Source organism: Notechis scutatus, chromosome Z, assembly GCF_049901735.1.
Source record: "Notechis scutatus isolate UNSWTSFEM ecotype Mainland chromosome Z, rNotScu1.2, whole genome shotgun sequence".
NCBI lineage: Eukaryota > Metazoa > Chordata > Lepidosauria > Squamata > Elapidae > Notechis > Notechis scutatus.
Window position 1 is genome coordinate 57,680,656 of NC_142025.1, and position 20,637 is coordinate 57,701,292.

The window sequence follows — 20,637 nt, forward strand, 5'->3', positions numbered from 1 at the left end:
CAATAACATTTCCATTTTATTGTTATATTGATAAGGCAATACATATTTAAACCTTTGCACTGACTACAAAGTCTGATTGCATCACATGTTCAACACAGGAAAAGATTGTGGTGTGGGTCAGATAACATTTCAGCCCAGATACACTTGCTCACTTGTTCTTTAATGATGAAAAGAAGTTAATACTGATGAGAAAAAATTAATATTGTTTAATCTGCAAATATAGTCTGTTTTAAATCTAAAATGGAAGAATTTATTTGCAGACTCAGGAGTATTCAGTATCTTTTTCTTTTGCATGTGTAATTGTTTGGAAGCAATATAACCTCTATCTGGCTGTGGCATCACACTCTGCACTGTTAACTAATTTTTTTCATTGTATGTTTGACTATTTGTTAAATCCTGTGGTTTGTGGATGATAGCTTGACATTTAAAGTTGCAGAGAAAAAAGTGCTTCTTCTCTAATAATGTTTATTTACCCAAATGCTTTCTGTCTATATGCTTGTAACAAATTACCTTCCTTGGGTGTTCGGTAGCCTTTTTATCTGGTTCGTTTTTGTAAATTTATTCTTCCTTAGGCTATGTTCTTCTATGTGAAATTCTGCAAAAAATATTTGCCCTTTCAATAATTTTGAATATTTGCCATTTATTATTATCGGAGCCTAATGTATAGCCTATTGATATGTAAAAGGAATCTGAATGAACAAATCACCACAAAATGGTGCTGATTGTATTCAGTTTGAAAGCAGAGTCATCCAGTGTGCAATGCATCATTGGGAAAAAGTACTCCCTTAGATTTCATAACTGATTGTACCATTTTTAATTGCAATAACTGCAGCCAAAACTTTTTGGATTGTAACAGATGATCAGTTTATGGCATTATGTAAGAAATTTGGCTAAACAAACCAGAAGGGTTCTGTTATTGGTTTAACGTAATATGTTCATGTGGGAACTTTGGGTCATTATACTCCTAAGATATAAATTGGCTAATGATTGAAACATGTTGAAAGAGCCTCAAAATGTGGGTCCTAATTCACACATAATGTTTATCACAGAATCATAGTTTATTATCTGTTTCTGCTAAAGGAAGAAACAAGGAAGAATTAATGAGAAATGGGTACCATTGAGTTTCCTTGTTCTCTAATGAACCAGAATTCTGTTTTTGTTTATTGATATGAATATGTGTGTGTGTGTACACTTTATTTTTACATTTCTTATGTGCTAAAAAGTAAAGTCTCCCTCAATTCAAGCTGGACTTTTGGTGAGTTCATGGATTGCCCATAAAGTTTGCTTTGGTGGCGATATGGAAATAGTTTTCCCCTTTTTCCCACAGGCTAGACAATTACCTTCATATTTCCTGGTAGTCCCATCGAAGAATTAACCAGATACAAACTTGCATATGTTTTTAAAACCAGCCATGATCAACACATATAGCTACTTTCTAAAACTTTTTATATACTATAGGAAATTTAAAAAAATCAAAGTAGCCTCTCAGGACACCAAGCAACTTTAGATTTATCAGACAATTCTTAATAAAGTGAATTTCTCCTATAGGGGACCAGATTTAAGATTTTAAAACACAAATTGTCAAATGACAAATTATTTTTCATACGTGCTTTTGAAAGGGACAAGGATGCTCTTTGGCAGAAATCAGATGCTCTGGAATTCCAGCAGAAACTCACAGCAGAACAAAGATGGCTTGGTGATGCCGAAGTCACCAGTTGCTTGGAATGTCAAAAAGAATTTGGCTGGATGAATCACCGACATCATTGCAGGTCAGTATTTGAGGTGATGAGCAGTGATGATTAGCTTGATGTTTAATAATCAGCACAATTTATTTTTATGTTGTGTATTATACACAAATTTGGGGTTGTCCCCAGTTCCATCCAAAATACTATTCAAATAGTAACACTATCCAAAAGATATTTAGTTATTGTCATGTTACATACAAATGATTGGGGCTTCAATTATGCCGTAATAACTAGTACTTTTTCTATCACTTCACTTAATCTGTATTCAATCAGTGTCATTGAATACAGAGTCCATTGAAGGACTCTATATTCTCTGTGGATTAATCTTAGGGTAAAACAGTAATTTGTCCGAAGTGCTGAGTTACTTGCACCAAAAAAGGGGCACGCATAAGCGCACCAACATGCCTACCATCCCTGTCCTATTATTTCTTTTTATTTTTCTTATATGTATCCATTTCATGTATTCATAACTATGTTTATACTTATACCTATTATCTTATAAGCGATTGACAAATCAAATAAATAAATAAATAAATCGCTTACTTAGAGTCAGAAATGCAGTTTCCATAAACACCATCTCTAGTGTGAAACTCTCACAAAGTTTTAGTGATTCAGACCAAAATAAATTATTACTATTATTTTCTTAAGGTATTACTAAGTTGTGTTTCATCAAATACAAATAAAAGCCTGTAGGAAGAAATTCATTTATTTGTATACTCTAGAATCTTTAATAATGTTGCTTTACTTTGAATTCAATATTTGATCATACAGTGAGTCCTCAACTTACAATCATTCATCAACAGTTTCAGTTCTTCAACAGTTTGAAGTTAACAATAATACTGAAAAAGGTAACTTATGACCATTTTTCACACTTACAACCATTGCAGCAATATTTTTGCAGAGAGTTGTAACAGATCTTGCTATGGGTAGTTAATCTGTATGTATTTCTGTAAACAGAATTCTCAATCATCCTATTCAGTTATTAAATCACAACATTGACTGTTTTTAAAACTTCGTAGGTTTCTAATACAAACTTTCAGGTCCTATATTCCTAGAACATTATATTGTATTGTTATGGTTTAGGAAACTATATATAAAGCAATAGTCTATAGGTATGAGAAGGAAGGCAGGAGTAAAGAGAGAAGGGCAATAAGCATGTTTTACTCAGCAGCAAAGTTTTTGCCCTTTATGGCAAAAAATGAATTGGTTCAGATTTTGATGAACATATGTGTAAGTGTATTATTAGGAAATCACTTTTGTAGCAGGATGTCATCTTATAATTGATGAACTGAAGAGAAAGTTCAAAACCAGATCTCCTTGAAATCATTAGAAATATTAAAATTATATCTGAAAAAAATGTTTTATTTCATTGTCAAATAATCACAGCAACCAGAAATTATTTTTAACAGGTTCATCATCTTTTTTTTCATTCTACACTTTTAACTGAGAACAAACTGTATTGAAAAGTGTAGAATGAAAAAAATAAGTGTCAGGATCAAGATGAACCTGCTAAAAATAATTTCTGGTTGCTGTGATTATTTGACAATAAAATAAAATATTTTTTTCAGATACAATTTTATTGTGTCCCATTAACACCTTAATTTTAAATATATGTTTTTACTTCATTTTTTGTAGAATGTGTGGACGTATTTTCTGCTATTACTGCTGCAACAATTATGCCTTTTCAAAGCAAACTGGAAAGAAAGAACGCTGTTGTCGAGCTTGTTTAAAAAAAGTAACTGCCAATCCCATTGATTCTGAATTAAACTTGACACCAGAAGAATCATCTTCATCATCAAGTCTGCTAGCCTCAGCATTGTCCCTGGTCCACAAAATTTTGGGTGAGCTTCAATATATTTTTCAGAATTTACTGTGACTTTACAAAACTTCAGATTGTTTTGGTCAGTTTGTTAAATAATGCAGGATATATTTCCTAATTTAGGAGACCCTAATGAGGAAATTGAATTATCCTGTGAAACTGGGATGGTGACATGCTAGAATGATCTGTTTTCTTTCCCTACAATAGTGCAATGCTGTATTTTCACTATGGTGGAAATGTGTGCAAAAGAGCACCTAAGCTTTTGGATTTTCTTTCAAATGCATGCTTTTCATGTTCAGGTAGTTAGGTATTAGAACCTTAATAGTACATATGCAGCACTCAAAATCTATCAATACAATAGGTTCTCCTTCAGCTCAAAAATCAGAATCTACCTTTATGAAAGTTTATGTGGATTAGGCAGAAATGGATGTGTGCTGTACGCTATTAGAAACAGCCACTTTTCAAATCTTGGAGACTGTCATTCTGCATGTAGTCGTTACTTTTTGCAATACAGTACATAAGAAATGTCTATTGGTAAAATATCAATGCAATTTGTTTAATGTCTTTTCTGGCAACCCAACCCTACAATTATTTCCTCAAAATGAAGTTTTCCTGCTACACAAATAATATTTTTATATCTTCTCCTTCTGGCATAGTTACAAACGAGGCCACTAAGTCCACAGATGATACACTGTTTGATATAATAACAGAAGAAGAAGTAGGTCGAATAGAGGAAGGTGATTCTGTTCACAGCAAAAATCGAACTGAAGAATCTCTGGACCATGGTGTGCCTGATCTGTGAGTAAATATAACTTTAAAAAATAGATGTTAATGCCACTGATTAGCAGAAAAAGGATGTGCATGATATGTAATGGAAAGGAAAATTATTTCTTTCACATTCAAAAATCAAAAACATCGTCGATTCATAGAGAATATAATTATAGAGGGAGATTGCTTTGGCCTTCTTTCAGGATTGTAAATGCATATGTTCTTTCAAAATAAACAGTATATCCAGTGGGAACTTTTTTAATGCACATTCCTAGTACCAAACCAACAAAATCCCGCCACCTCCAAAAGAGCAAAAATTTGGTTCAATCTTTTCTAATAAGGTCATTTCATCATCCTGCCTATTGAAGTTCTTGGCTGCCAAGAATCAAAGGAGAAAAATTCTGTAAGATTTTGGTCATGAAAAGTTGCTAATTCTCATCTAAAAAGTATTGAGCATGTCTCCACATTATGGGAGAAGATCTAGGTCTGCAGCAAGGATTGAAGTAAATAAAAGCGCAGTATAGTGGTTAAGCTGTTGGAGTAGGTCTGGGAAGTTAGGTTACCTTCGATCACATAAGCTGTCTGGGTAATTTTGAGCCAATCCATTTGTCTTGGTTCAGTTTAGCTCACAGGTTTGTTATGGGGAGAAATTTGAGGACAGCCTTGAACTCCAGGAGAGGTGGGTCATAAACCTAATAAATTTTAAGATAAAATAAGTAGATAAATTTAGGAAGAATAGTCATTTTGACAGTGGCAATCCTTCCTAATAGGGAAAGTTGGACGCATATCTCTAGGTCTTTCTTTACCTGTTGCAATAATTTATTGTAGTTATTTTCCATTAGTGTCTTACATTGAGCCGTCAATCATATTCCTAAGTATTTAATTTTCTTTACCACTTGTAATCCCATCGCCTTTTCCAATTCTGATTTCTGTTTTTCTGTTAAGTTTTTGGTTATTAATTTCATTTTCTTTCTATTCTTTCTGCGACTTTTCCAAATTGTTCTAACTCATTCAACAATTCCTGTCCTTTTTCAATTGGATCCTCAATGAAAAAGACCATATCATCTACAAATGACTGCAATTTATATTCTTCTTTCTTAATCTTTAACCCCTTTATTTCTGGGTTCTGCCTAATTCATGTGAGTAATGTTTCCAAGGATAGTATGAAGAGCAGGGGTGATAGTGGGCATCCCTGTCTAACTCCTTTCTCTTATTTTTATTGATCAAATATATTCTCCATTAATTACAATATTTGCTTTTTGTGAGGCGTAAATTGTAGTTACAGTGTTTTCAAATTTAGTGCCTAAATTCATATTATAAATTTTTGTTGGATTAAGAATTGCCAATTTAATTGCCTTCTGCGCATCCAAGAATACAAGGGTTATTTGTTTTTCTGGATGGGCTTCGTATTATGCCAAGACATCTAACGCTATTCTTAGATTGTTCCTAATTTGTCTGTTGGGGAGAAATCCATTTTGGTCTTTATGTATATACTCATTCAAGGTTCTTTTTAGTCTATTTGCTATGATAGTAGCAAAAATCTTGTAGTCAGTATTTAACAAAGAAATTGGTCTATAGTTTTGTATATGAGTCGGGGCTCTGAATCTTCCTTTGGGATCAACGAAATCAATGCGTCCCTCCATGAATCTGGCATTTTAGCTGCAAGTAAAACCTTGTTATATACTTCCACCATAAAGGGTCCTATTTGTTCTCCTATTGCCTTGTAGAGTTCCCCTGGGATCCCATCTGGTCCCCGAGTTTTATTATTTTTTTGATTTTCTATTGCTGTTTTCAGTTCAGACCACGTAATATCTTTAATTAGTATTTCTTTCATCTCATCCCCAACTACTTTATCTTTTGTTTTGCCCAAGTAATTTCTTATCATATCCTCATTTACCTCCTCCTTTTTATAAAGGTCTTCAAAATATTTATATGCAATTCCTTTTTTCTGTTCTATTCCCTGTTGGGCATCCCCATTTCTATCTATTAATTGGTAAATTAATCTGAAACTTTCTTGAGTTTGTAGGACAGCCATCTCCTTGGTTTGTTATCTTGTTCGAAGAATATCTGTCTAGCTGTATTCAACTTTTTAATCATTCCTTCCTGTTCAATTAAGTTCAATTTGTGTTTAATTACTGTCATCTCATTTTGCAATCTACAATCCTTTGGGGTACTTTGTAACTGGCTTTCTAATTCTTTAATTCTTTGTTTTAATTTGTTTTGCTGGGCATAATTTATGATATATGATATGATATATGATCATATAGTGATATTGTTGTGCCCCTTATTACTGCCTTCATTGTATCCCAAATATTTTGCTTCGTAGTTGCCTCATTATTATTTTCTTTTAGAAAATAATTTAGTTCCTCCTTGAGTCTATTCGTAAATTCATTTTCCTTAATTAGCTGTATATTTAGTGTCCACCTTTTCTTTGGCTTTTGCCTACCTTTCCACAGTATCTGAATCGGGTTATGATCTGCCCATTCATTGGGTAAAATTTCAATCTCTTTTAATTCATTTACTATTTCACCGTTCATCCATACCATATCAATTCGTGTCCATGATTGGTGTGGATTTGAGTAAAATGTAAATTGTTTTTTCTCTGGGTTTAATTTTCTCCACATATCTATCAAGTTTAATTCAGTCATAATTTCCACACATGTTTTCAGTAATTCTCTCTTTTTCTTCCTCTTCCTCCCCCTACTACTGTGATCTTTTTGGTGGTCCACAATGGCATTGAAGTCCCCTAAGATACAAATGTTTCTTTTTTCTAATCCCACTATTTTTTCATGCAAATGTTTAAAGAATTCTTTTTGGTTTTCATTGGGGGCGTAAATTACCACTAATAGAGTTGGGGTTGAATTAATCCAGATTTGTAAAACCAGAATTCTTCCGTTGGGATCTGTCCAAATTAGGTCTGCTTTCATATCCTCTTTTACATATACTGCTATCCCTTTCTTTTTCCCGGGGTCTGCGGGTGTCGTGTATAGTTTCCCTAGCTTCGGGCATTCTAAATATTTTTTAACCTGACTTCCTTATGTGGGTTTCTTGTAAACATATATTTGCATTTTGTTTAATTAATTTGGCTAATATTCTTTTCCTTTTTGTCATGGAATTTAGACCGTTTATGTTAATTGATAGTATTTTCTTTTCCTCATCCATTGTCTAGTTAATTCTTGCTCTTTGTCTTGTAGTACTCCTCTTTCTCTTTGTGATTGGTAGTGTGTCCTCGGTTCTTCTCTCTCTTCTTGTTGTGTAGTTTTTGGATTTCTAGGGCTCCCATCTCTATTCTTTTGGTGATCTTGGTCGTCTTGGGAGTTTGATTCTAGTTCATCTTTGCTACTCAGTTCTTCCGGGCCTACCAGTCATTCATAAAATTCTTGAACTTTTTCCATAGAATCTACTCTAGTTTTCCTTTCTTCCCATGAAATTAACATCCCTTCTGGGATTAGCCATCTAAATACAATACTTTTTTAGTTTAATTGAGCCGCCAAAATTTTATAGTCTCCCCTTTGTTCTCTCACTCTTCTTAGGATTTGTTTAAGAACCAAGACTGCTTTATCTTTGTATGTAATTGTTTCTTCTCTAGATATTTTGTATATAATATCCTGGACCTTCTAGCAAATCTTACATGGTCTTCTTTTGGGCATTTGTGGGGTCTTGCATAATTTGTACTCATTCTATAAACTTTGTCCAACTCTTTCAGAATATCATCTTTGTCTTTTTCCAACATTTCTGCTAGTATTTCTGCTATCACCTGTTCCAGATCCTCTTCTTTTGATTCCACTATGTTCTGGAATCTCAAGTATGCTGCAGCCTTATCCATCTCCAAGTAGACCAGTGAGTCTTCCATTTCTTTGCTCACATTCCTTAGGTGTTCATCAACCATTTCCAGTTTCTTTTCAGTTTGTTCTGTCCTTTTCTCTACCTCTTTTATTGTCGATTCGTTTGTCTCTAATGCCTGATGAATTGTTCCAATGTTCTCATCCAACTTTGAAATATCTACTTTCATTTCCACCTTTAGTTTCCCCATCTCTTCTTTTAGTTCATTTTAGTTCAGCTCTTGTCTCAATATGGTTTTTCGTCATTATTTCTTGAAGCTTCAGCGTAGATTCTTGTAAGATGAGGAGTGTCAACTGGATATTGGCATTTGTGGTACAGGATTGCTTCTCCCCGGTAATGTTTCCTCGATTGTCTTTTGTGCCATAGTTCAGGGCAATGCCGCCGTGGTTGTTAGTGTTGGGATAGTCTTCTTCCCAGTTTTAAGCGTTGTAGTAGTTGTAGAAGTCATTTCTTTGAGGATTTTTTCTGTTTTTGTATTATACTAAATACGTTATCCTAAATTAACATTCAATATTCAATAATATCAGGTGAGAGTAACTACTAATCTAATTGATTGGTTTCTCTATCTATTAGTTTCCTAATTTCCTTAGTATATTGGCAGGCTAGACACTCTTATAAATGTAAATATTATCCAAGGTAATTTCAAATTCAAATTCTAAATCAGATATATAAATATATAGAATCCAGTACTTATATCAAAATCTCTATACTTAATTTATAAATATTAATAATAATAACTGCTTTATCCTATCGCTCTAATCCTATATATAAATACTATATATGAATCCAAATATCTATAAATACTGTCAAGCACTTAATCTAAATATATATACTATAAAATAATTTTAAATGTTTATAAATCTAAGTAGGAATAAGTTTACCTCACTATACAACAATTAATTATTTAAAATGTAAATATCACAATTAATTATTTAAAATGATCAACAGATATATTCAAATACTGATATTTAATTAATTATATTTATTACTTAATTGATACTTATTGCTATTATTATTTCCTTTGTTTTTCCTATATACAGTATTTAAATGAGGTATAAACCTCAATATTGCTAATGCATCAACTAAATCAGATAGTTACCACAATCAATTATCTTTCTTTCTTAACTGTAACTAAAGAAAAAAAATTAATAGAGGAGGAATAATTAGTCCAAACAGCAAAGGTTAGAAAGCATGAAGTATCTTAATGTAACTGTTCAACTCTCCGTCTCTGAAGTTAGAAAGTTCCGTCTCCAAGCACACTGGAAGTGGAGAGTTGCTGAGTAATGTCTCTGGTTTCAAAGTATCACAGCACACTCCGCTGTAGCTGTTCCTCCTTTCGCTCAAATCTCTTACAGTCAGATCTTCCAAATTTCATCAGCTAATACAGTCTCTTCAATTAACACATTTCATCAGCATATTACACCTCCAATCAATAGTCTAAAAAGCTCAAGTGAATTGTTAAGTATTGTCTATAGTAATACAATGGCTTTGTTTACTTCACCACTTCCGATCTTCCTCCCATCTCCAACTTATTAATCCAGTCTTTCCGAATGAAAACAATCCAAATTGCTCACACTTTCCAGATGTTAAACTTTTTTCCCCGTTGGTATTGATGAGACAAACCTCTCCGATATTCTTGTCTTCTCTGTCTGATCATTAGCGTCCTTACCCTCTTCCGTCTCTCAAGCCCTTTCGCTTTCACTGCCACTCGCATCCACTTCTTAACCGCTTCTTTCAGGCTCCGATCCAACTGTTGTTATTTTCATCTACGGGACTTCTCCAATGCTCCATGCTCTATCAGGGCCGCAGATTTCCTCACACACACTCTTCTCCATTAGCCACAGTCTGTTACTCACTCGCTTCCTCTTGTAGGTGACAGTTCGGACGTCAGGACCGTCATTACTGGTTGACGGTCTCTTGTTTGTTGGTCTCTAGAGGCTCCATCTATGTCACAATGAGAATTGCTTTCTCCACACCACAACTCGAATCTCCCCACACCGAGAGGATATGTGCACCCCTAAGGGTTGCACCAACAGCAAGAAAAGCCACGAAGGAGCTTCACCACCTCTACTCGTCCATACCTCATCACCAGAAGTCCCCATTTTTAACTTTCTTGAAGTAGCTCTTAAAATGCCTTGTTTTTCTTTTTTCAGAGGCAGAAGCACTGCCTCCCAAGCACATTACAGGCATTCAGTACAGTGGTAATAATGATTTGAGCAGGTAAGAAAATGAATGACAGGCAACCCACTAAGCAGTGCCCTGAAGCTAGTGTGTGGGCACTGCACTGACCAGCCTTATTGTCAGGATGCATTAAGGATAATATATTGGGATAGCACTTTTTGTACTATCAGATTTCTCTTCATCTCAAGGAAAAGAGGAAAGCACATTGCCAATGACCATATAGATGAGTCCTTACTATTTCTGTCAGAATAATGCAAAAAATATAAGAGATGTGTAACTTTTCATCTCTCTTCCCTTTCTTTGAAATATGAGTAGTGGTGAGAGGAGTTGTTCCTTTAGGCCCAGTTCAGACTATTGTGTTAGATTTTTAAAGCCCTTCATAAGTTGTGCCTAGGAACCTGTCTTCGTATATATCTTGTTATATTTGTAGATTCAAACTTTGACAGAGAATCTTCTGTAAGTGTTGTTTTCTTTTTGTAGAGAACATGACATGGATGTCTACAGGAATAGCAAGGGAGAGAAATGAAGTTGCATGCATCATGAAATCATCAGGCAAATATATAATTCATGTGATTTGTTTGATGACTAATGGCACTTGCAACTTCACTGTGATATCATCATGTCTCTAATGGATATCTGTAAGCTCACTTGATACTTTAATTTCTATTTTACCAAACCAATGTTGTTCCTTTTTTTCCAACAGCTTTTATTTCCTGGGCTTTCATGCCCTCATTTGTTGCTCAATTAATTGGTGATCTATACAGTAATAATACTTCTATAAATAACAGATATTCTTCTTAACATATTTTTAAGTTGAAGAATTACATTTTTAAATTCTTTGTACTTGATCTTGATATCTGAGCCTATATACAGATAATCTTTGGCTTACAACCACAATTGAGCCAACAATTTCCATTGCTAAGTAAGATAGTTATTAAATGAGTTTTACACCATTTTGTGACTTTTCTTACCACAGTTATTAGAATTTATTTAGAATCATTGCAGTTGTTACATTAATAACTTAGTTATTAAATGAATCTGGCTTCCCCATCGACTTTGCTGGTCAGAAGGTCACAAAAGGTGATCACATAACCCAGGGACACTGCAACCATCATAAAAATGAGCCAGTTGCCAAGTGGTTGGATTTTGATCACATGACCATGGGAATGCTGCAACACTCGTAAGTGTGAAAATTATCATAAGTCATGTCTAATGGAGATTTTCAGTCATCCAAGTCATAGTTGAAAAAGCACCTTTGGAACTATCATGTCACTTTTTTCAGTGCTGTCGTAACTTCTGTTTGGTGAAATAATCTTTTGGAACAAAGACGTAGTAAGAATTAATTGGTCAAATTAACTGATCATTGGTGCTATTAGCCTGTCTCTGTTGGTGTCATTCACATATAATAGGTCTCAACCCCCTCATTAATTTCATGCCTTATCGGTGACATTTTCTACATAGGATAAAAGAATTTGTAATGACAGCCGGCCCTCGACTTGTACATGCTCAATAAATGGTAGGTCGATGAATGTACGGATTTGACTGCTGCATAGCCAAGCTTCTGTGCACAGAGAAGGCAGTGGTGAGCTCCATAGATATGAGGACTTAATGCAAAGTAATGTATGATAAACTCAGGCATAATCTTGAAGGTATTTATTTCTTTGGCCAATTTAGCAAGTAGAAGATCTCATAAATCAAACTACATTTTAGAATTGTGTGAAAAACACAGAAAATGTCTGAGGCAATGCCTGGCCTTCCGTGTTTCTTTCCCTCCCCTTTCTATCTGCAGATGGGAAAACTGAATTTAGAGATATTTCAGCAGATGCCAACTGTTTATTTAGCCATTGACTTGAGTTAATTTTATTTAATAATAACAACCAGGAAATATTTTATAATCGAGTTAGGCACCACACAACTGTTTTTAAACTGAGGGGACAAAGTTTATGAAAGCTCTTTTACTTTATATCTCATGAACCTATTATAAACAGGAATAGAAGGTCTATATAGATTGTACTATATAGACTGTACTTATCAGTGTTTAATGTGAAAAGGTTCTTACATTGAACAAAATAGGCTAAAATATTGGTGCTTTCTTCAAATCACTCTTAATTTTTGGCAGTGCATTTTCAAAATACCAATAGATTACAAATAAAAGATGCCAAGATTTAGCCTAAGCATTTTAGAATTTGTTCCAAAACTGCTATATAATTTAGCATATTTTAATTTTGTCTTTATTTCATCAGATGAAACCTATAGCATAAGAATTAAGACTGCAGTGAGATTCTCTTCATTTTCCTTGTCAAACACCCCCCCCCCCATACAATCATGATAGGTATATTGAGAAATGTGCAATACGTACTGCTTGTTTTCATGAGTGCTCAGGGCAACTAGGACCGAAATCAGTCTGGAGGGGTGGTAAAGAAAGGGGGAATTGCTTGGAGGATTGAAGGAAGCCGCATTTCCCCTCCCTGACAAGATAAAACCCCTCTGAAGACAAGTGGCAGCAGTGATCAAAAATGGCCACCACGAAGACAGGAAGCAATCCAGGAAATTTTAAGACTGTGCTGGAGCGGTGAAGTTGCGAGCAGAGTGTGAACCAGGACATTAAGGTATCCAGGAATTAAGAAACAAAGAACTAATGTGGATGAAAGTGTAGAAGCGGTGATCAGAGAGAAAGAGAGAAGGAAACTGGAACTTATAAAACTGGCTTTGAATATTGAAACAAATTAATTTGGAGGTGAAAATGAAGAGGAAAATATTTGATTACAAAAGGCTTGGAAATTAAATTGAATAATTATTGGACTTTTGGCAATAAATAGGCATAAGTAAATGCTGGAATTGAATGTGTTGAAAAGGAATAATAGCTAATAATTGGAATTAGTGAAATTAATAAAAATTTTATTCAAAAAAAAGGAAAAGTGAAAGAAAGGGTGGAACATGGAAATAGAACTGAGAATGCCACCTACAGGAAAAATTTCAGTGACTCTTTAAAAAGTGTTTGGTCTTTTTAAACTTGGAACTTAAAATAAAATAAACTCCATCATAATAAAATTTAAAACCCTGAGAAGTGAAATTCTAGAATATTACAAAGGGAAAGATATTTGAAGAAATTGCTTTGGAACCACCTGGTGGCTTTCGGAAAAAGTTGGAAAAGAAACTAATAGAAGAAACCTGGAAAAAAAGACTTATGGACATTGATTGTTGAAATTAAATATTAAAGACGCTGGTTGAAATAACACTGGACATTTGGGTTGGATATAATTATCAAGGAAGGGTGGGAAGTAGCAACATACAAAACGGGAGAATTATTTACGGAAATGAGTCTGGATCTACAAGATATGAAGGAAAGGATGAAAGTAAACTTGGAAATGTGCAGCAATATACTACAAAAACTAGAAATGGTTATTCAGATTGAAGAAGAACAAAGAGAACCAAGGGGGAGGAGTTAAATAGGAAACCAGTCTTGAATATCAAGTGGAACAACAACCATTTAAATAGGGGGAATTAAAGTCAAAATTTTGTGGTTTGATATGATAATGAAGGAGGGAATGGTTCAGAAAGTTAAACAAAGGAAAGGGAAAAGACTTATTTACTTCAATTAAATATATATCCTTAAGGAAATAGATACATTCATATATTTAAATATATTAATGAGCTGGGTGCTTTAACTATTTACATTAATTACGTGATTATATAGGTTTGGTGTTTTCTGGTTAAACATACTGGTATCTACTTGTATTTATAGTGGATTAACTAAATATATATTGGATTAATATTTAACTCTCTAAACCAGGGGTTCCCAACCTGGGGTGCTCGCACCCCCTGGGGGTGTGAGACGATATTCCAGGGGGTGCGAGAAAAGTCCAGGTAAATAATAGGATATTGGCTATATGTTGGCATTTTTATTTATTATTTATTTCAGGGGGTGCGAGGTTCGAGTGAAATTTCTTTAGGGGTGTGGGCCAAAAAAAAGGTTGGGAACCACTGCTCTAAACCTTAGAATATTTGACCAGTTAAGAAATAGAAATAAGATCTGTCTGGGACTATCTATAATAGAAAACTCTTATTTAACAATACATGTATAAATACGTATACTGTATTTAAAGGAGAAGACAATACTAGGATAGTTCTACTAGGATAGTTGATGGTGGATTGGAGAGAGCATTTACAAATAGTTAAAATGGCAACAATAACTACAAATGTAAAATCAGGGAAGAAACCTACAACAGTGACATCTTCATCTCTGGGACAGAGATCGATTGTACCAATGTTATTGGCGGAAAAGACAAGTTCCGCCCAAAGTTTGCAGGCAGTACAGTCAACACTTGCCATGATGCAGGAAATGATGGTAAAAACCCATGAACTGATAGCGAGGAATCACGAAGACATGAAATTAGAAATGAGAACGGAAATAGGAGGAGTGAAGAACGAGATACAAAACTTAGGTGGTGGAAAAGAGATTAGAGGAATTGGAACAAAATTGGAAAGTTTTATATTGTGAACTTTGGGATTCTGTGGTGCATATAGAATTTTAAAAAGCATTTTATTTGAGATTCCAGAACATTGTTGAAGATAAAAAGGAAGATCTACATGAAATAATGGCAAACTTGATAGCAACAGCCCTAACAGAAAGACAAACAGGAAATTGAGAATGACATTGATGAGGTTTACAGAGTATACACGCATTACGTCCGAAGACACAGACTACCCTGAGAAGTCCACATCCGATTCGTGAGAAAGATGATACGAGACATGCTATACGGCAAGACCAGAGATGAGCCACTGATATATAAAGATCATGAAGTGGTAAAGTTGAAGCAAATACCCAGGAGAGTTAGGGAGGAAAGAAGGGGTTACCAGTTTTTGTCATCTAGTTAATTAAGAATGGTATATCGTTCAGATGGCTCACCCCAGAAGGGCTCCTAGTAGCATGGCAGGATAAAAAATATAAAATTGATACAACAGAGAAAGCACATCAATTTTGCGAACAATATCTGGGACCTAAGGAAGAACGTGAAAGTGGAGAAGATTTAAATACAAGAAGTCAGGAAGAACAACTTGCACCACAGTCAGAATCTCAGAAACTTAGAGAAGTAGAAGAGCACAAGAGAACCCAGAACAAGGAAAGAAACAAAAAACGCTCTACACAGACAGTAACATGAGCAGAGAAATCACCTTATTCTCAGTTAATATCAATGGTTTAAACTCAACATTAAAAAGAAAACAGTCATTTGAAAAACTTAAAAAACAAAATGCAGACATAACTTGTATACAAGAAGTACACATCATAGATAAACAGGCAGACCTCCTAAAGGATACTAATTTGGGAAAAATGTATTGGGCTCTTTCAAATCAAAGAAAAAGGGGTATCGTAGTATATATAAAAGATTGGCTGCAACACAAGCAAGTATATAAGGATGATGAAGGGAGAATGTTATTTATAGAAATAATATTAAACCAGAAAAAGACTTTGTTAGTTACAGTATATGCCCCAAATGTAAATCAAAAAGAATTTTATGATAAACTCCGTCATAAGATAGCAGAAAATGAATATACAAATGTATGTATTGTAGGAGATTTAAATGCTTTTCAGACAAGGACAAAGACTATAAAAGTTCCTAATAATAATAATAATAATAATAATAATAATAATAATAATAATAATAATAATAATAATAATAATAATAATAAAAAATTTTCTGAGGGAATTAAACTTGAAGGATGTGTGGAGAGAACTATATACAACCCAAAAGCAATATACACTGCTCAAAAAAATAAAGGGAACACAAAAATAAGACATCCTAAATCTGAATGAATGAAATATTCTTATTAAATACTTTGTTCATTACATAGTTGAATGTGCTGACAACAAAATCACACAAAAATTATCAATGGAAATCAAATTTAGCAACCCATGGAGGTCTGGATTTGGAGTTACACTCAAAATGGAAAAAAGTGGAAAAAGCACTACAGGTTTGATGCACTACAGCTTTGATATAATGTCTTTAAAAGAAGTCAAAATGAGGCACAGTAGTGTGTGTGGCCTCCACGTGCCTGTATGACCTCCCTACAATGCCTGGGCATGCTCCTGATGAGGTGGCGGATGGTCTCCTGAGGGATCTCCTCCAACACCTGGACTAAAGCATCCCCCAACTCCTGGACAGTGGTGCAATGTGGCGTTGGTGGATGGAGCGAGACATGATGTCCCAGATGTGCTCAATAGGATTCAGGTCTGGGGAGCGGGCAGGCCAGTCCATAGCATCAGTGCCTTCGTCTTGCAGGAACTGCTGACACACTCCAGCCACATGAGGTCTAGCATTGTCTTTCATTAGGAGGAACCCAGGGCCAACCGCACCAGCATATGGTCTCACAAGGGGTCTGAGGATCTCATCTCGGTACCTAATGGCAGTCAGGCTACCTCTGGTGAGCACATGGAGGGCTGTGCCGCCCCCTAAAGAAATGCCACCCCACACCATTACTGACCCACTGCCAAACTGGTCATGCTGGAGGATGTTGCAGGCAGCAGAACTTTCTCCACGGCGTCTCCAGACCCTGTCACATCTGTCACATGTGCTCAGTGTGAACCTGCTTTCATCTGTGAAGAGCACAGGGCGCCAGTGGCAAATTTGCCAATCTTGGTGTTCTCTGGCAAATGCCAAATGTCCTGCACAGTGTTGGGCTGTAAGCATAACCCCCACCTGTGGATGTTGGGCCCTCATACCACCCTCATGGAGTCTGTTTCTGACCGTTTGACCAGCCACATGCACATTTATGGCCCGCTGGAGGTCATTTTGCGGGGCTCTGGCAGTGCTCCTCCTGTCCCTCCTTGCACAAAGGCAGAGGTAGCGGTCCTGATGCTGGGTTGTTGCCCTCCTACGACCTCCTCCACGTCTCCTGATGTACTGGCCTGTCTCCTGGTAGCGCCTCCATGCTCTGGACACTACACTGACAGACACAGCAAACCTTCTTGCCACAGCTCGCATTGATGTGCCATCTGGGATGAGCTGCACTACCTGAGCCACTTGTGTGGGTTGTAGACTCCGTCTCATGCTACCACTAGAGTGAAAGCACCGCCAGCATTCAAAAGTGACCAAACCATCAGCCAGAAAGCATAGGAACTGAGAAGTGATCTGTGGTCACCACCTGCAGAACCACTCCTTTATTGGGGATGTCTTGCTAACTGCCTATGTTTTCCACCTGTTGTCTATTCCATTTGCACAACAGCATGTGAAATTGATTGTCAATCAGTGTTGCTACCTAAGTGGACAGTTTGATTTCACAGAAGTGTGATTGACTTGGAGTTAAATTGTGTTGTTTAAGTGTTCCCTTTATTTTTTTGAGCAGTGTGTGTGTGTGTGTGTATGTATATATATACGTTTATACATACATACATACATACATACATATATTTTGGCAAGCAGTGTGGTTCCAAGTTTTTACATAAACATAAAATTAGATGGTTGTTGGTAAGAGAATAAAAAGGCTTTTACCATTCAGCAGCCATCTTTGGAGGAAATCAGCCAAACTGCTACTAAGGTGAGGTTGTGGACAAGTTTCATGTCACAAGTCATACACCATGGCAAAAGTGGTAATTATACTGCATCAGCAAGGTCTTTCCAGGCAAAGATTTCAAAGTAGACTTGGGTTTCAAGATGCGCTGTTCAAGCTGTTTTGAAGAAACACAAAGAAACAGGCAGTGTTGATGACCATAGATGCAGTGGTTGGCCAAGGAAACTTAGTGCAATAGATGAAAGATATGTCATGCTTTCTTCCCTTCAACATTGGAAAATATCCATCAGTGCCATCAGCTGACAACTGGCAGAAACCTGTGGGACCCATGTATATCCATCTCTGTCCAGAAGAGTCTGGACAGAAATGGTCTTCATGGAAGAATTGCGGCCAGTAAACCATAGCTCCAGTGTGGGAACAAGGCTAAGCTACTGAACTATGCACAAAAATATAGGAAGTGTGTTGCAGAAAATTAGTAGCAGGTGCTCTCAACTGATGAGCCAGATTTTGAAAGATTTGGCTGTAGCAGGAGGCAGTAGAGCAGTACAATAATGAGTGTCTGCAAGCAACAGTGAATCATGGTGGAGGTTCCTTGCAAGTTTGGGACTGCATTTCAGCAAATGGAGTTGGAGATTTGGTCGGGATAGATATCCTCAATGCTGAAAAATATAGGCAGATACTTATCCATCATGCCATACTATTAGGGAGGCATTTGATTGACCCCAAATTTATTCTGCAGAAGCACAATGGGGCAAACCTACAGCCAATGTCATTCGGAACTATCTTCAGCATAAAAAAAGAACAAGAAGTCCTGGAAGTAATGGTTTGGCTCCCATAGAGCCCTGATCTCAACATAATTGAGTCTGGTTAGGATTAGATGAAGAGACAGAAGGATTTGAGGCAGCCTACATCCAGATGGTCGCCAGGGTGGGAGTGGATTCTCCAGGTAAAACCGACGCCCCTTCTCTAGTATGCCAATTGGAGGATCCACACTTGGGACACACCAAAGCAGCCTCTCCTATGGGTGGGTAGCGGTCTGGTCCTGATATATCCGTATCTGTATGCACCTGTTGGAGTACCCTCCTGCCAAAGGCAGCTTCAGCCAAAGCAAAGGTGTCCAATTTTTAGTGCCTTACGAAAGGTAATGGGGAGGACCATGTTGCTGCCCTGCAGATGTCCTCAATAGAGGCCTGCGTTGCCCATGCAGCCATAGTAGTTGTGCTTCTTGTTGAATAAGCAGTTACTTGTCTGAGTACTGGGAGAGCTTAATCCTCGTAGGTCCTGGTGATGCACGCCCTTATCCATCAGCCTATGGTTGATGATGAGACCTTGGTACCCATCGAAGATGGTTAGAATGACACAAAGAGGGATTCAGTTCTTCGATGTGCAGAAGTTCTCTTGAGGTATCTGCGGAGTGCCCTCTTCACGTCCAAGGTGTGCCACTTTTTCTCCAGATCATGAGATGACCATGGGCAGAAGTCCGGCAGTATTACCTTCCGAGCCTTATGGAACCAGGAGTTCACCTTGGGGACAAAGGAGGGGTTCAACTGCAGAACCACCCTGTTTGAATGGAAAGTACAAAGGTCCTCTCTGACTGAGAGAGCTGCCAGTTCCAATATTCACCTGTCTGAAGTGAAGGCCACTAGGAAGGCAACATTGAATGTCAGGAAGCACAGACCAGCTGTCTGAGGCAGGCAGGCTCAAAAGGTGCCGCAGTGAGGGCCTCTAGTACCTTTGACAAGTCCCAGGTGGGGGACCTGTGTACCACAAGTGGTTTTAAGTTAACTGTCCCTCTAATGAATGTGCATGCCACTGGATGGTGGGTGAGGGATTCCAAGTCCCTGTAGGTTAGCACCATGGACAAAGCAGCTACTTGTCTGAGAATGGTGTTAGAGGATAACCCCTTATCAAGACCTTCCTGTAGGAAGTCCAGGATATGTGGGACAGATACTGCAGCAGGGTCAATGTCCTTCCTAGCACACCATTTGCAAAAAGCCTTCCAGGTTGAATCGTAAATTCTATTATTAGAAGGTCTCCTGGAGGCCTAGATCATCTGTATCACCTTCCTGGAGAAATTGTCCTTCTTCAGGATACTCCTCTCAAGTGCCAGATGGTCAGTTGGAGCCACTGAGGCTCCAGGTGGACCAAGGCCTCCTCGCTGAGGGAGATCCTGTCCTGAGGAATCCTCCAAGGGCAAGATGCTGATAGGCTGACCAGATCTGCGTTCCATGGCCATATGGACCAATGGGGAGCCAGAAGTAGGATTTCCGCCCTCTCCGATATCACGTTCCTGATCACCCCCGGAATGAGGGGAAGAGGAGGGAAGGCATACAGCAGTTCTCTGGGCCATGGACTACAGAAGATGTTGACCCCCTCTGTTTCTGGTGTCGCAAATCTGGTGAAGAACCTGGGAATTGCGAGTTTGCCGGAGTAGTGAACAAGTCCAGGACTGAATGGCTGAATTTCTCGGACAGCTCCCTCAAGAGGTCCAGATGCAGGTGCCACTCGGAACAGTCTATTGTGGTCCTGCTGAGCCAGTCCGCCTGCATGTTCGTCATCCCTGAGATGCACTCCGCCTTGATGGAGCACAGGTGGGTCTTTGCCCAGAGTCCCAATTGTTCCACCTTGTGCATGAGGGACCTGGAGTAGGTGCCCCTTTGGCAGTTGATGTTAGCCTTGGCGGCTACACTGTCCTGACACAGTGTCCTAGAAGTGGCGGAGGGCCAAATGAACTGCTCGGAGCACCAGCCAATTTATATTGTTTCTCAGATC

At 37.2% G+C, this 20,637-nt stretch overlaps 1 protein-coding gene across 11 annotated transcripts in view; it reads left to right on the forward strand.

The window, feature by feature from the left end:
- Positions 1-20,637, forward strand: part of FYCO1 (FYVE and coiled-coil domain autophagy adaptor 1) — a 61,639-nt gene that overhangs the window by 32,022 nt on the left and 8,980 nt on the right. For 9 of the 11 annotated variants that reach the window (XM_026678495.2, XM_087946286.1, XM_087946282.1 and 6 more), the window contains 3 exons: positions 1,620-1,769; positions 3,381-3,586; positions 4,221-4,362. In XM_026678495.2, the coding sequence (XP_026534280.1) occupies positions 1,620-1,769; positions 3,381-3,586; positions 4,221-4,362 (498 nt within the window). Of the gene's footprint in view, positions 1-1,619; positions 1,770-3,380; positions 3,587-4,220; positions 4,363-10,112; positions 11,711-20,637 lie in introns of those variants that run through there. The other 2 variants (XM_026678500.2, XM_087946284.1) reach the window with 2 other exon arrangements.